The sequence below is a fragment of the Dioscorea cayenensis genome, chromosome 4, assembly GCF_009730915.1.
Source record: "Dioscorea cayenensis subsp. rotundata cultivar TDr96_F1 chromosome 4, TDr96_F1_v2_PseudoChromosome.rev07_lg8_w22 25.fasta, whole genome shotgun sequence".
Taxonomy (NCBI): Eukaryota; Viridiplantae; Streptophyta; class Magnoliopsida; order Dioscoreales; family Dioscoreaceae; genus Dioscorea; species Dioscorea cayenensis.
The window spans coordinates 8,847,362-8,863,614 of NC_052474.1; the positions used below are offsets into that span (position 1 = coordinate 8,847,362).

The following is a 16,253-nucleotide window of genomic DNA, read 5'->3' on the forward strand; positions in this document are numbered from 1 at the left end:
AGAGCGCAAATCTCAAAGCGATCTAAAATATTTAAATCGCAAGATCATCCGAGTAGCACAGATCTAGAGGCGATCTAAAACATTTAAATCGCAAAATTACCCTTGAGAACATATCTCAAGACAAAATACAAATTACAAGATTGCCCTTGAGAACATCTATCTCAAGACAATTTCAAATTTTAGGATAGCCCAAATACACATCCCGATGCGATTCTAAATTTTATGTGGCTTAAGAGCATATCTCAAGACTCTTGAGAAATGCAAATCCCGAGGCCCCAAACACATATCCCGAGGCAAATTGGATTTTTATTAATTAAATTTTTTAAAAAATAATAAATAAATTAAATTAAATTAAAAAATATATATTAAAAAAGTTTAAAAAATTAAATTAATTAATTAAAACTAATAAAATTGATTAAAATTTAATTCAATCTTATCCTATTCTTCTGATTTAGTCAGGAGGTTATGATTATACGGCGGGTCAGAATTTTTGTATTTTTTGAGATGATGACGGCGCGAGTTAAAAAATTTATAACTTCAAAATTTTAATTTTGAAATTATAAAAAAGTATATATATGTATATATATATATATATATATAACATATAAAAAATTATATATATATATATAAACATATATAAAATAAAAAATTTAAAATTTAAATTTAAATCTTCTCTTATATTTGGGATGAAGATAAGAAGGGGGAGGATTTCTTTTATAAAGGAGAGAAGATGTGATTAAAAAAGAGAAAAGAGAAGAAAAAAGGGTTTAAAACGAGAAGAAAAAAAAAGGGTATCTCCTCTCCCATGCTTATTTATATATATATATATATATATAAAAGAGATCGCTCGTCGCCGTTGTTCACTGCCAGGGCATGTTTGGATGGCTAAAATAATGCCGCCAAGCATGCCATACAATGCTGCTCGCTGCTGTTGCTGCTTGATGGTTGCTGTCTCCACCCTTCTCAAGTTCTGCTTCACTCCCAGCTCCATCTCCATGGGCTCATAACCCCATGTGCAGACTATCCTCATTGAAGCCGCCAATGAAAATCAGAAGATGGTAGAAACACTGTTTATCTCGTGAATGCTATCGCAGTTTATCCCGTTTGAGGCTGTAATGAGTATGTAAATGTGTAGGATGGAAGCAATTAAAAAAAATATTAGTATTCCAAGAATTAGTGCAGCGTTGTCTTTCAGTAGAAATGGTTGTTTGCTCACTATTGTATCTAGTTACACATTTGAAAACAAAATACCCCATGAACCTGATGCCATCTTTTTGCTAGAGTCAAGCTTCTTTTTGATGAGATGGTAACAAAGAATGTAATCCCATTGAAAGTGGTTCTCCATGTTTTGTTAAAAATCTGTGTATTCACTGGGTAAGTTTAATGTTGCTTGGCTCTTGTTAGACAAAGCTAGAATTGTTGAACAAAATTATGGAACAGAATGGTTGCATGGGTGATAATGCTAAAAGAAGGATGGAAACCAATTTATGAATGAGTTGCTATTGTATAAACGGGAATGGTTGCCATATATGTGCCAAGATTGGAGAATATAATCTGGCTTTGTGATTAAAATTCAGAAGCTGATGGATAGTGGTACTAAATGTAATGCATATATGCATTTTTTACATCTTATGCCTAAAAATGTTAATTCAAAATAGTTAAGGAACATGAAAACAAATTCACAGGCATGCATGTGTATGAGATAAAATAATAATAATAATAATAATAATAATAATAATAGAGAATGAATGAGAAAAACATGCACATGTGTATAAAAAAAAAAAATAAAAATAAAAATAAAATAATAAAAATAAATAAAAAGAAGTCATGAGAAGCATGCAAAACAAAAAAAAATAGTAATAAAAAATGAATGAAAATGATGAGAAGCACATGGGCCCTCATTATATCAAGAGATCGTCCCGCAAAGTGGAAGTATTTGTTGTAGCTCATCTCAAGCTTTTAATTAGGAGTTAAATCAATTCCCTAATATTTATGTTATGGTTGTTTCTTCTGTAATTATCCAGACATCAAGCTCTTGGCTAGTAAAAAAAATGAGAAGCATGCGTCAGGGCCCACTATGAAAAAGACCCACATGCAAGTGAATGAGAAGAAGGCATATTCATATAAATAAAAAGAAGTCATGAGAAGCATGCAAAACAAAAAAAAATAGTAATAAAAAAATGAATGAAAATGATGAGTAGCACATGGGCCAGAGATCGTCCTGCAATGTGAAAGTATTTGTTGTAGCTCATCTCAAGCTTTTAATTATGAGTTAAATCAATTCCCTAGTTGTTTTTTCTGTAATTATCCAGACATCAAGCTCTTGGCTAGTAAAAAAAATGAGAAGCATGTGTCAGGCCCACTATGAAAAAGACTCACGTACATGCAAGTGAATGAGAAGCAGGCATATTCATATGCATATTTAAAAATAATAAAAAAATAATAATAAAAAAAGAAAGCGCCTACTGGGAGGAGATATGCATGGGAAGATATTAAAAAAAAGATTATCATTATATGCACATGTGCATGGCAATATTTATATATAATGGAAAAATGATGATGTAGCATGCATACATGTATGACAAAAAAATAATTAAATAAAATAAATAAATAAATAAAAGAAGCATGCATCGTGGCATGAAGAAATAAAAAATAATATAAAAAAATTGAATGAGAGACATGCATGCATACTTGCATGAAATAAAAAGCATGAAGTAATAAGCATGCATATACTCACGTGGGGCCCACCATGAAGAAATATATATGGGAAGATTAAAAAAAATTATTATTATATGCATGAATGGAAAAAATGATGATAATAAAAAATGAGAAGCATAATAAAAAAGTGAGGAGCATGTCATGCATACATATGGGAATGATATAAAAAAAATAATAAAAAAAAATAAAGAGAAAAATTCATTATATACATGCACACGTGCATGAGATAAAAGTTGAGAAAGCATGAAAAAATAACGAAATAAAAAATAAGAAGTGTGCATGCTATATGCTCACATGCCCTCTAATAAATAAATAAATAAATAGAGCCCACTATGATAAGTGTGGATTAAAATAAATAAAAAAAAATCTGAAAATGATATGCCAGCAAATGGATAGCAGAGGAACATGCACTGTATGCATGAAAAAAAAACTTAATTATCCTGAGGCAACCAATAAATAAATAAAATAGTAAATGCTAATCTCGAAGCAGCAACAAGGGTGCTTATCTAGAAATGATATGCAAGCAAATGAATAGTAGAGAAATATGCACCGCTAATCTCAAAGCAAAGATAAGGGTGCTCATCTCAATGTGGTAGCTAAATTTGTCTTAAAGCAGCAATGAGACATAAAGAAAAGAAGGCGACAACAAGACATGCAGTGTAGTAACAAGACACAGGCAGCGATGACTTGTTTCAAAACGGCAACAAATATTATAAAGTCATGAAATACTTATTTGAAGACGGCAATATAGGCACGCAAAGCGGTGACAAGGCACAGGCAGCGGCAACGATATATGATATATATATATCTATATATATAAAAAGAAAGTCATATATTGGCATATATATGATGTATTGAATATATGTAATAAAATAATAAAATTTATAATTCGTAAATTTTCTTGTCCCTTTACTTGTACTTTTGCCCTTAATCGGAGATTCCTAAGATTCTAATATGGGGTAATTAATAGTAGAGGCTTGCCTCTATTAGGAATGGAAGAACTCACAAAAAAAAAATGATATTTGTGATTCGATGTGCCGCCTGGTGTTTTCTTTATGATGCCAGACGCATATTTTCGATCCCACAAGGGTTTAGTTCTGTTGAGAAACTTGGGGTCACTACACGGGCTCCACAACGGCCGACACCAAGAGACGCGTATCTTGGCAGCTCTGGATCTAGCCATAGCCATGGTTAGAGATGGAGGGTTTCTTGAGGCTATCCATTGAATTGATGGTTTTTTGGCATATTTTTCATGAAACTCTGTTTCCAGGAACTTATTGGATTGATGATGTTTACTTGGCAAAAATTTTACTTTGATCAGCCTATTTTATAAGAATGCTATGATTTGTGCATATTACTCCTTTTGGGCATTCTCATTGGGAGATCATATTATGTTTCACTATTGGAATGGTATTTACAAACACATTTTGAGACTGTGTTTTCCCAAGATTTTAGTGAGAACTAATTGCAAAGTTTGTTTGCAAAGTTTTACATTGAAATCTTATGTGTATATTCATACATTTATATTTTATCCTACCTACTTTTATTTGACTGTGTTCATTCAATGGTATTGTGATTTACACTGCCATTTTGGAAAATATAAATAACCCTTTTTCTGTTTTTGTTGGTATTTGTGAAATTTTTTTGTTGCCCTCACTCCACTCACTGAGTAATCAAGTTACTCAACCTCTCTTCTTTCATCTTTTTTAGGTATAGGACCCTAAAATTGTTGAGCTTGAGACTAGTGGTGTATGGCCAGTTTTAGGATGGATCCACTAGGGCCGTTGTTTTGTGAATTTTATATTTATGAAAAGTATTTATTCTTTTTGTATTGTTGTACAATATTAAATTGTAAATACTTATATTTTTTTCACTTGGTTATCTTATTTAAAGTTGATTTTCGAGTGTTTTAGAAATTGTTTGAGATCAGGTTACTAAGTAGCCTTGCAGGACTTTGGGTTTAGGAAGACTTGTGTTCCTTGTTTGAAAGTTCTGCAATGGTTGTTGCCCTATTGTCAAACCAACTACTATACAACTTATTCTATCTATTGTTGTCTCACAAGAATGAAACCTTAGGCAAATTGACATTCAAAATGCCTTCCTGCATGGTGTCTTACAAGAAGACTTATTCATGCGTCAACCACCAGGGTATGAGGATCACAAGCATCACACTCATGTGTGCAAACTTGATAAAGCCTTATATGGTCTTAAGCAGGCACCTTGGGCCTGGCATGCTCGGTTAAGTATGAAGTTGTATGAACTTGGGTTCAATTCTTTAAAGGCTGACACTTCCTTGTCCATACTCAGAAGATCAGGCTTTATAATCCATATACTTATATATGTAGATGATATTATCATTGCTAGCTCTAGCTCCAAAGCAACTGACAAACTTATCCAGTAGTTGGCAAAGGATTTTACTATCAAAGCCCTTGGCACACTCCATTATTTTCTAGGTATTGAAGCTACCAATAGCAAAGATGGCTTAGTCCTCACTCGAAGAAAATACATCTCTGATTTGCTACACAATACCAAGATGACGAATTGCAAGGCAGCTTCAACTCCTATGTCAAGTACAGATAAGTTGTCCAAGACTCAAGGATCACCTCTCTCTGAAACTGCCATTCTCATGTATAGAAGCACTGTTGGGGCACTTCAGTATTTAACTCTCACATCGCCAGATATCTCATATGCCGTCAACAAAATTTGCCAGTTCTTATAATCTCTGATAGACACACATTGGGGGGGCTATTAAACGGATACTTTGATATATTAAGGCAACCTTCTCACATGGCCTCTTCATTCGGAAGTCAAGCTCCAGGCTTCTCAGTGCCTTTTATGATGCTAATTGGGCAGGATGTCCTGATAACCGTCGCTCAACTAGTGGTTTTGTAGTTTATCTTGGTCCCAACTTGATATCATGGAGTTCTAGGAAGCAACCAACAGTTTCTCGCTCAAGTACAGAAGTTGAGTACAAAGCACTTGCAAATGCCATGGCTGAATTAGTATAGATGCAATCTTTGCTTAAGGAGTTAGACATATATCAAGCTCGAGCTCCATGCTTATGGTGTAATAATCTTGGAGCAACCTATCTCACTGCCAATCCTGTGTTCCATGCACGAACTAAGCACATTGAAGTGGATTTTCACTTTGTCAGAGAAAGGGTTGCTATAAAAGCACTTGGAAGTTCGATTCATCTCTTCTCAAGTTCAGGTCGCCAATATCTTTACCAAAGCCTTAGTTCAAGAGCCATTCAATTGTCTTCAATGCAATCTCACTTGGTTTCTAGTGGCTGAGATCATAGTCAAAGAACTGTCTATGAACGTTTCACTATATATCCTGCTATATTGTAGGAGTTAGTTACCATATTCCTCTCTCACGTAGCTTTTCAGTTACATTCTTTTCTTCTTCTTTTGTTGTTGATTCAGTTATAATCTCTATTATATATAGCATCAAATCCTATTAAATAGTATGTGGCATTATTTTCATTTGTTAAAATAATATAAAATCGTTAGATTAAAATTCAATGATTTGTATCAAAATTCATAGAGGATCTCGATCCTCTATATATTATAATGTTGTATTGAGAGGAATAGTTCGAAGGTGGTGGTGTGGGAACCCACCCAAAAAGCCTAGGTTCAAAGGTGGTGTGGGACCCACAAAAAAAGGGCCAATCACAATCAAGCAATGGGGCTGGTGAGGCATTTAGGTACTTTTAAATAAAATCCATAGTACGTACGTACGAACATATTTCAATTTCTAATTTTGTTTGAACATATATCAATGTATCAAGTAATGTGCATATGTACACAAAACAATTTTTTTTTTATAAACTAATATTTTACAACAAAGATCTTATCGATTTTCATTTTAATATTTTTAAAACAGTTTAAAAGCAAACATAATAATAATAATAAAAATAGTCTCAAGCCAAAAAGCCTTTGGTCTAACTGAAAATATAGATTTGTAACCTAATATTTATGTCAACTGAGTAAGAGTGCATAGGGGGACCTCCATTTACTCCTATAGTTACACCATCGATGATAGTGCATGCGTTTGTTGTATTAAAAAAAAAATCTCAAAACAAACGTACCTTCAATTTTTATTAAATACAAATGTACATAACACCAAAAAGTTCATGTCCCTCACTCTCAAAACGTTTATAATTAACTTCATTAAACAAAGCCTAACAACCACAAAAGTTTTCTTTTATCTCATTTATTATTTAAGGTACAAAGTTGATACAGTGCAACAATACTTTCTCAATATCCAAATCAATGTTGCCGTTAATAAAATATATAGGGAAAATTACCTAAAAGTCACTAGATAGTTTCAAACTTCCACTGTAGTCCCTCTGACAATTGCATTTCCCATTAGATCCCTCCTTTTTTAATCCAAATTCTTTTCAGCCCTTGGTGTTACTTCCGTCAGTTAAATAGAAGTAAAATGTCACAAATGCCCATATACCCATATGAGATGGAAAAAAAAACAAAAGAGACAATTTTCCCTCCAAGTCACATCACAATTAATGAAAAACATGGTCATATCTTCCAATGAAGCTTTTTTGTCAGAAAAGAGAAGATATTTCACTCCTCCTTCTCATTCTTTTTTGTCCTTTTCTTCTTCTTCTTCTTCTTCTTCATCTTCTCCTTCTTCTTATCCATCTTCTTCTTCATCATCATCATCATCATCATCATCGTCTTCTTCTTCTTGTTTGTGTTATTTTACATGCTTTTGCGTCTGGAATATAACAAGCTTTTTCACTTTTGTTATTTTTTCGTGGATGTGGATTCTTACAAGATTTTTGAAATTTCATGTGGGAGTCATCAATAATGGAAACATTTTCCGCCATGGGCGATACAAAGGAGAAGAACGTGTGCTTCAATCTACCGTCTTAAGTTCATGGGAGTCAGTTATGGGTGAGATATGTGCGCATTGGGCCCTAGATATTTCTCAAGTGAGAGTGAAGTTCGTAACGCCTGACGCATACAAAATGCTTTGCCTAATTGAGTCTGATGTGGATTTTCAACGCATATGTCATATATACTATAGTTTCAACAAATTTGTCGTGGACATCATAATCGACGAAGTGAGTGTTCTTGCAGATGGAAACTCGGCCTCCTTGATCCCATTGTAATACAACAATCAATGCTATTGCTGGTTACTTGTCTTTTATATGTTACTATGTTCTAGATGTCAGTACTGTGAATGACAATCATTTTCTGTGTATTAATATAATTTATTGTCTATTATTCATGGTTTTTGTGTACTCTATAAGCTTCCTGTTTATTATTTTGATTTCCCGTGTATGATATATGTTTCCTATGTAAAATACTTGTTTCGTGTGTATTATTATTAATTCGTGTGTATTTTGCAATTTTTCAATACAGAGAATCCTTGTCAAGCAGCATGAACCCCAATGGCGATAGTTTTCTCTCCCAACATAATTCTTCTGGGCATTTTGACTTTATATTTATATAGAAAATGATAAAATCTGGGTTCCTGTAAGGTGCGCTGCTTCAGAATTCCAATGGCGAGTGCATGTTTTGAAAGAGGGAAATGTAGGCACGTTTCAACTGAAGACAATTTCATTAACTCAAATTTGCGGTGGAGACATTGGTACGACAACGCATCCAAAAGTAAGCAAGAAGTGGGTTTCTAAACTTGTCATGCAAAAATTGAAAGAACAACCATTATATAGAGCTATTGACATATCCTATGTGTCATCCAGTATCGGGATTGTTCTTCCAGAAGATGAAAAGTACATGGCCTACCGTACAAGCATGCATGTGCCACGATCATTCAAACAGACACAAATGCCCATTTTTACGTATACAATTAATTTATAGTTGAATGGTATTGTAGGGGGTATGCCAACCTAATATCCTCGATTTTTTGACAATGACAAGCCATTTGACGACAAGCAGGAGCTTTGAATTCGGTCGCCAATATCGAAAAAACGGTCTGACAATCCAAGAAGGAAGAGAATCGAGTCACAAGCCTTCGATGTTGCTATTTACATTGTAGCTGGTGCCATCAAGCTGGACATAATCGTAGATTATGTAATGCAGTCATAGCGGACTAAACATTCTATCCATAACGGTAATGTAATTTATTTGTTTTTACTGTTGCAATGTTTAGTTTCTGTCTAATATAAGCATGAATTATGTTTGTTTTGTTGTTGTTGTGTAGTTTTCTTTTTTACTTGTGTATTAAATTTCTTTCCTGTGTTTATATTTGGAGTACTATGTATTATTTTCATTTCATGTGTAGAAAACCGGCTTCCTGTGGTGTGCTTCAGTTTGCTGTGTACTATATTTGTTTCCTATGTGTCATATTGAGTTGGTGTGTATTATTTACATTTCTTGTGTATCTTTAACTTTTCCTGTTTAGTAAATTATATTGATCTGCATTATTTTCTGTGTACATTTCTTATTTAAGGCCGATTTTGTAATTAACTATATACGCAATGTTTTTATTCACAAAAAACAAAACAAAAAACACAAGTACATATATGGAAACTAAAGTTATGAAAATGTTATTGTTCACATGAATACAGAATACATCAACCTTATGACCGTTTTGAAACGGCTCCATCGTTTGCAGCAGCTTCTTTTTTGCTGTCGATCTCCTAACCATCAACAACTCTCTTTGTCACTAGCTAACACAAGTTCGAAGAACTACAAAGCAAACTCACAACAAATACAATGTCGTCAAAACACTACACATTAATTATTTATGTTTCCTGTGTATTGTCTATATTTTCCTGCTTAACATTCAATTTGATGTGCATCATTTGTTGAGTACATTTCGGATTTATGACTGATTTTGTAATTACAAAAAAAAAAGACAAGTAATAATATGGATACTGAAGTTCTTGCAATGTTAATATTTACATTAGGTACTGATGTCAGAGCCCTACAAATTTATCTCAGGTTTGACGTTTAAGTCTTCCATTGTCTCCCCCATCATGTATAACACACCATTAAAATTAAGAAAAACTTAATTTATACAGTTAGTATCCATTATGCATAACACACCATTAAAATTAAGAAAAGTTTAATTAAAAACAGTTAGTAAACATGTATATATATATATATATATATATATATATTGCATAAACCAATTTTTAAAAATTATAAAAAAACCAAATTACAAATTCAATTATTCTTCAAAATTGTAGAAAAACTTAATATATTTTTGGATTTTTTTCCTATGAATAACGGTCTAATTAGATATGCAATGAATTTTTTTTTTTATAAAATTGAATAAATCATAATTTCATTTATAAAAAATTACAACAAAAAAAAACAACAAGGTAGCATAACAAGAAAGAAGCAAAGAAATTGGGATAGATCATTAAGAGTGATTGATATTCTTACAAAATAAAATAAGTTTTATTAACCAATTTAAAAATAATTCCATTAATTACTTATAAAATAATAATTAAATATTATTTAAAACTATTTTAATCTTTAAAAAAAATTAAATTTATTATCTTTCAAATAAAAAAACCAAAGTTTCAAACCCAACTGTTCCCAAGGAAAAAAGCAGGGTTAAAAGCGTCATTTCAGCCCGTTGAAATGATGGCCAATTAAATCATCTCACAGGTTATCTCTCAAGGGCATTAGTGTAATTTCACAGGCCATTTAACGCTTTCGTTTTCTCGGTTAACAAATATTGGGCTGAAAAGTAAATTCAAGAAAAATGAGAGACCCCTGAAAAACTCAATACTCGAAGGATTAAATGAAATTATTCAAATTATTGAGGGATTTTTGAGTACTTCCCCTATATTTATTCAATAAGTTAATTGTATTAGTGAATTTGGTGAGCATTGCCACTACATAAAAAAAAAATAAAAGGATTTGGTGAGCATTGTGTAAATAGGGTGAGGGTGGGTGTGGTGGTGATCTGTCCATATATATATATATATACTAAAAAAATAAAAAAATAAAAAAATAATTTGGTGAGCATGATTACATAGATTGACTATATTGAATTGAAGAGACAGCTTTGACGCTTGCCCAACTAAAGCAATTGAAGAGTAGATGTGCACGTGGTTAGTGAAGCACAAATATAACGTCATGGGCAATAGTGCCTTACTCTTTGGAGGGACTGAAGTCTTTATTGTAGTTGTAGGTCTATAAATGAGATGAAGAACCAAACAGAATCATCAAAGAAAAAAAACAAAATCTCATAACTATTAGCTTTGTATTATTATTATCATTATTACTATAATTGTTAAATATATATATCATGGATGGTAAGGGAACAGTGTGTGTGACTGGAGCCGCTGGTTACGTTGGTTCATGGCTTGTCATGAGACTCCTCGAGTGTGGTTATACTGTCAAGGCCACCGTCCGGGATCCTAGTTTCGTTTCATTTCTTTTTTTCTTTCTTCTTATTATCTTTTTTTTTTAAGGTTTTTATTGAATGTCTAAGTTTTAATTTAATTTATTAATGTGGTGAAGAATACTTGATTCTTTGTTTTGTTAGTTTTGTTAGCATAGATTTTTCATTATCTTCTTCTTCACTGTGCTTTCATATATATATATATATATATATATGCACATTCTCCAAGTTTAATTTTTTTATATATATACACATACGAGGGTTTGTTTTTTAAAGACATGTTTAGATTTCAAATCTTTGAATATTTCATATTAGCCTTTATATTTACATTTAACAATTACTGTTCATTTGTATATAATATTTAATAATACTTAACAGTAATCTACAACGGTGTATTAGTACAATAATTAATAGTAAAATTTGTATATCACTTTTACAAATAACAACCGTTAAGTTATGATCTAATGGCTACAATCAAATATCTCTAGAATTTTAAAAGCTTATAGTATATATATATATATATATATATATATATATATGTGTGTGTGTTTTAAAAAAATAATAGTTTTATATTTAACCTCAAAATTATGCATGAGAGTTAATTGTGGTATGACTCACTTTATTGTTTTTTGTGGTGATGTTTAGTTAGGTTGTTGAGTGTTGAAATCTATGTGTTTGTGTTTTTTTTTCCAAGATTGTTTTATGTTATTTAAAATGGTATTGAGCTAATTCTTATGTGTGCAGAATGACATTAAAAAAAAAAGTCCCCATTTAGAGTGAATTTACTTTTCTCTTTATTGGAAAGTAGAGGGTTTCACTTTCTTCTAACTCAGTGGTTGAGGATTGGTTATTTGTCCATATTGTTTTTTTAAAAAAAGTATTATTTATTTATTTATTTAAAAAAAGTATTATTTTTAAAAATGCAATAAAAAAATAAAAAAGATAAGATGAAAATATGAGAATGAAATTTGCTAAAAGCTTTAAATATCATTAAAGATACAAATAATAACAAGAAAAGAACAAAAAGTAAACATATAAGGTATGTCCTTTGTTTTTTTTTCCAATTTATTTCGGAAGCATCACTTAAAAAATTTTTGTTGTTCTAGAGTATATTCTTGCGAGTGGACATGCTTTCATTGTGTGTGAGTATGTGTGTTTTTTTAATTTTTATTTTTCTGTAAATTTAAATTTTATGCTGGTGCTTTAATTTTTTATTTATTTTTATTTTTCGAATATCTGAGACTGGATGCACTCCTATTTTTTTAATTTTAAAAAAAAAATTCTGAAAATTTAAATTCTATGCCTTTGTTCATTGATTTATTTTTGTTTTTTTAATACTTTGCTCATGTGAGAGATATGGTTTCATTATGTTTTCTTTTTTTCTTTTATTTTTCTGTAAACCTAAATTCTAATCGTTTATTTATTTTTATCTTTCAAATGCTCAAGAGTAGATGCACTTTTAATTTTTAATTATTAATTATTTTATTTTTTCTGTTAATTTAATTCTATGCCTTTGTTTTTTAAATTTTTTTGGATTTTCTAATGGCTAGCTCATGAGGGTGGATATGTTTTCATTATGTTTATTTAATTTCCCTTTTTTCTTTTTTATTTTTCTGAAAATTTATATTCTATCCCAGTGTTTTGATTTGTTTATTTATTTTTATTCTCATATACGTGAGAGTATATTCGCTTTCATTTTCTTTTAAAATTTTTAATTATTTTATTTTTCTGTTAATTTAATTCTTTGCCATTTATTTACTATTTTCTTTTCCAATACCTAGTTCATGAGAGCGGGTATGCTTTTAATTTTTTAATTTTTCATCAATTGTAGCATAGTGAAAGTGTATGGTATAATTAAAAATCTATGTACACTTTTACCATGTGACTTGTTCATATTTATTTTAAAAAAATCATTTTTATAAATCTAAATTCTGTAGTGTGGGTGCTTTTTATTTGTTGATTTATTTTTATTTTTTTCCAAAGACTTAACTGTGGATATGCTTTCTTTTTTTAGTTGTTTTTTTTTGTGTGTAAATTTAAATTCCATGTTTTTCTTCATCTATTTAATTATTTTTCTAATACCTAGCTCATGAGTGTGGATATGTTTTCATTATGTTTTTTAATTGCCCTTTTTTTATTTTTCTGTAAATTTAAATTCTGGCACCAGTGATTTAATTTGTTTATCTATTCATTTATTTTAATACCTCAGAGTGGTTGCCCTTTTCATTTTTTTTTTCATTTTAATTGTTTTATTTTTTCTGTTAATTTAATTTTATGCTTTTATTTATTGTATTTTTTCTAATATGAAAGTGGATATGCTTCCATTTTAAAAATTTATTTTATTCCCACCACGGTAAGATGAGGGGGTATGATATGATTAAAAAGGCCGCGCATATCTTTTAACACTTGGTTTATTCATTTTTGTTTGAAACAAAATTTATTTTTCTGAAAATATAAATTCTATGCTAGTGTTTTTATTTGTTTTTCAAAGGTGGATCGATAAAAAGTGCTTTATTTGTTACCTGAGAGTGGATGTGTTTTTATTTTTAATTTTTAATTGTTTTAATTTTCTATAAATTTATATTCTATGCTCTTATTCAATGATTTATTTTAATTTTTTTTTAATACCTAGCTTATGAGAGTGGATATCCTTTCATTATGTTTTTTTAATTTTCCTTTTTTTCTTTTATTTTTCTGTAAATTTAAATTCTATGCCAGTGCTTTTATTTGTTTATTGATTTTTATTTTTCTAATATCTGGCTTATGAGAGTGTATGTGCCTTCATTTTTTTTCTTTTCTTTTCTTATTTTTCTGTATATTTAAATTCTACACCTTTATTTATTTATTTATTTATTTATTTAAGACCTGATTCATTAGAGCGGATATGTTTTCATTTCTTTTTCTAATTTTCCTTTTTTATTTTTCTTTATGTTTAAATTCTATGCCTCACTTTTATTTGTTCATTTTTATTTTATTTTTCACATATAGGACTCATGAGCGTGGATGTGCAGCCTCTTTTGCTTTCTTCTTCTTATTATTATTATTAGAGGACCAGTTATCTATAGACCGTTGGATCGGCTAACATCGATGAACAATTGTTAATATAATAATTACTGTTTAGAATAGTATATCACATAGTATTACTATTCACCAATATCAGTCAATGATCCAATGACAACGTCCATAGATGTTTTGCCTTATTATTATTATTATTATTATTATTAATGTTTGAACTTTGAACAGACAACAAGGAGAAGGTAAAGCACCTGGTTGACCTTCCAGGTGCCAAAACCAGGCTGAGTTTATGGAAAGCAGACCTTGTTGATGAAGGGAGCTTTGATGAAGCCATTGATGGATGCATTGCTGTCTTCCACAATGCCACCCCCATGGACTTTCTCTCTAAAGACCCTGAGGTACATCTTTTCCAATTTTCATTTTCATCTCAAACAATCCAATGCACTTTACAATAAATCCATACAGATATGCAGCAAACTTCATACCTTTTGTTTGTTGCAGAATGAGGTGATAAAGCCAACTATTGATGGAGTACTGAATATAATGAGATCTTGCTTGAAGGCAAAGAGTCTTCAGAAGATGGTATTCACTTCGTCGGCAGGTGCTGTGACAATGCAAGAACATCTCAAGCCTGTGTATGATGAGGATTGCTGGACCGACGTAGATTTCTGTAGGAAGAAAAAGATGACAGCTTGGGTAAGTACTAAACTCTTGAATAATCTCAACAAATAAGGAACTAAATTATCTAAACAGAAAAACTTCATATTGCAGATGTATTTTGTTTCCAAGACTTTGGCCGAAAAGGCTGCAATCGAATTTGCAGAGCAGAATGGCCTGAATCTCGTTAGCGTCATACCGACTTTGGTAAATGGACAGTTTATCATGAACTCAATGCCGCCTAGCATGCTCACTGCCCTTGCTTTGATAACTAGTATGTGCCAATCTATCATAACCTCTTCAATGGCAATAATTGAAATACATATACCATTACAATTATGGAATTCAGAAATCCTAGCAAATAAATTAATGAGAATTGATTTACTGAGAATGATGCAAATGTTTTGCAGAAAATGTACCACATTACTCGATCTTGAATCCAATACAGTTTGTGCACTTGGATGATCTGTGCCACGCCTTAATCTTCTTATTTGAGCATCCTGAAGCAAAAGGAAGATACATCTGCTCTTCTCACGATATCACTCTTCCGGACCTTGCAAAGATGTTGAGGGACATATATCCAGAATATGACATCCCCACAGAGTATGTGCCATAATTGGTTTCAAAGTTCTATAGGTACACTTAGTTTTCTGTATATCTGTTTACTAACGGAATTTACATGAAACAGGTTTGAAGGCATTGACAAAATTCATGACCTTGTTCGATTCTCATCGAAGAAGCTTTTGGACCTGGGGTTTGAGTACAAGTATAGTCTGGAGGACATGTATAAGGGAGCAATTCATACATGCAGAGCTAAGGGACTGATTCCACTTGCAACAAAAGATTGATCAACTGCACACACAAAAATGTTGGGGAAAACAGACTTCAAGCTTAAAAACAATAAAAAATTTGGGGGTCTGTTAATTTCATAAGTACCAGGGTTCATTTCTCAGTGCAGAGTTTAAGTGATGTTTGTGCAAAAAAAAAAGATATCACACTAGTGTGACAATAAAGTCTTCGAGACTTCAATAAGCACTCTTTAAAGTTCATTTCACTTTTCTTAGTTCTCTCTATTGGACTACCATATGAGCATGTAATGGAAATACTGGTTCAGAATTCATGTAATAACAAGTCTTGAAATTTGGGTGTCATTAGCGTATATTAAAGCACTGGTCAGTTGGTTCTGTTCCTCAAATCCTAAATCCTTAGTAACTGACACCTAAAACAAAAAGATATGCTAAATGAACCAATTAATGATCACAAAGAGAAAGCAAATTACTCAAATTACACCTAGACTGAAGATGTTCATCAAAGTCAAAGTTTATTATATCATTTCTTTGAAGAACAAACAAGTAAATAGTTAATGGACTTGAACCTCTAAATCTTCTGTACAGTCCGGTCTAAGAATAAGAATACGTGCGCATATTCTTAGTACATCTTCTTTCTTTTTCCAGAATGGAATATGTTTAATAATATTTTTGTCTTCTCAAGATCAAAAAATTCAATCCTCTTCC

General features: G+C 31.3%; 2 protein-coding genes across 2 annotated transcripts; both read left to right on the plus strand.

Annotated features, from left to right (window-relative positions):
• Positions 1–5,251: 5,251 nt before the first annotated feature.
• LOC120258665 (uncharacterized mitochondrial protein AtMg00810-like) lies at positions 5,252–5,726 on the plus strand. The gene is made up of 2 exons (XM_039266115.1): positions 5,252–5,410; positions 5,493–5,726. The coding sequence occupies exons 1-2, from the start codon at positions 5,252–5,254 to the stop codon at positions 5,724–5,726; spliced, it is 393 nt and encodes a 130-aa protein (XP_039122049.1).
• A 5,234-nt stretch (positions 5,727–10,960) lies between these two features.
• LOC120258850 (dihydroflavonol 4-reductase-like) lies at positions 10,961–16,223 on the plus strand. The gene is made up of 6 exons (XM_039266298.1): positions 10,961–11,086; positions 14,311–14,480; positions 14,584–14,778; positions 14,854–15,013; positions 15,150–15,342; positions 15,428–16,223. Exons 1-6 carry the CDS (start codon positions 10,972–10,974, stop codon positions 15,585–15,587), a joined length of 993 nt encoding a protein of 330 aa, XP_039122232.1. The 5' UTR covers positions 10,961–10,971; the 3' UTR covers positions 15,588–16,223.
• The last annotated feature ends 30 nt before the right edge of the window (positions 16,224–16,253 follow it).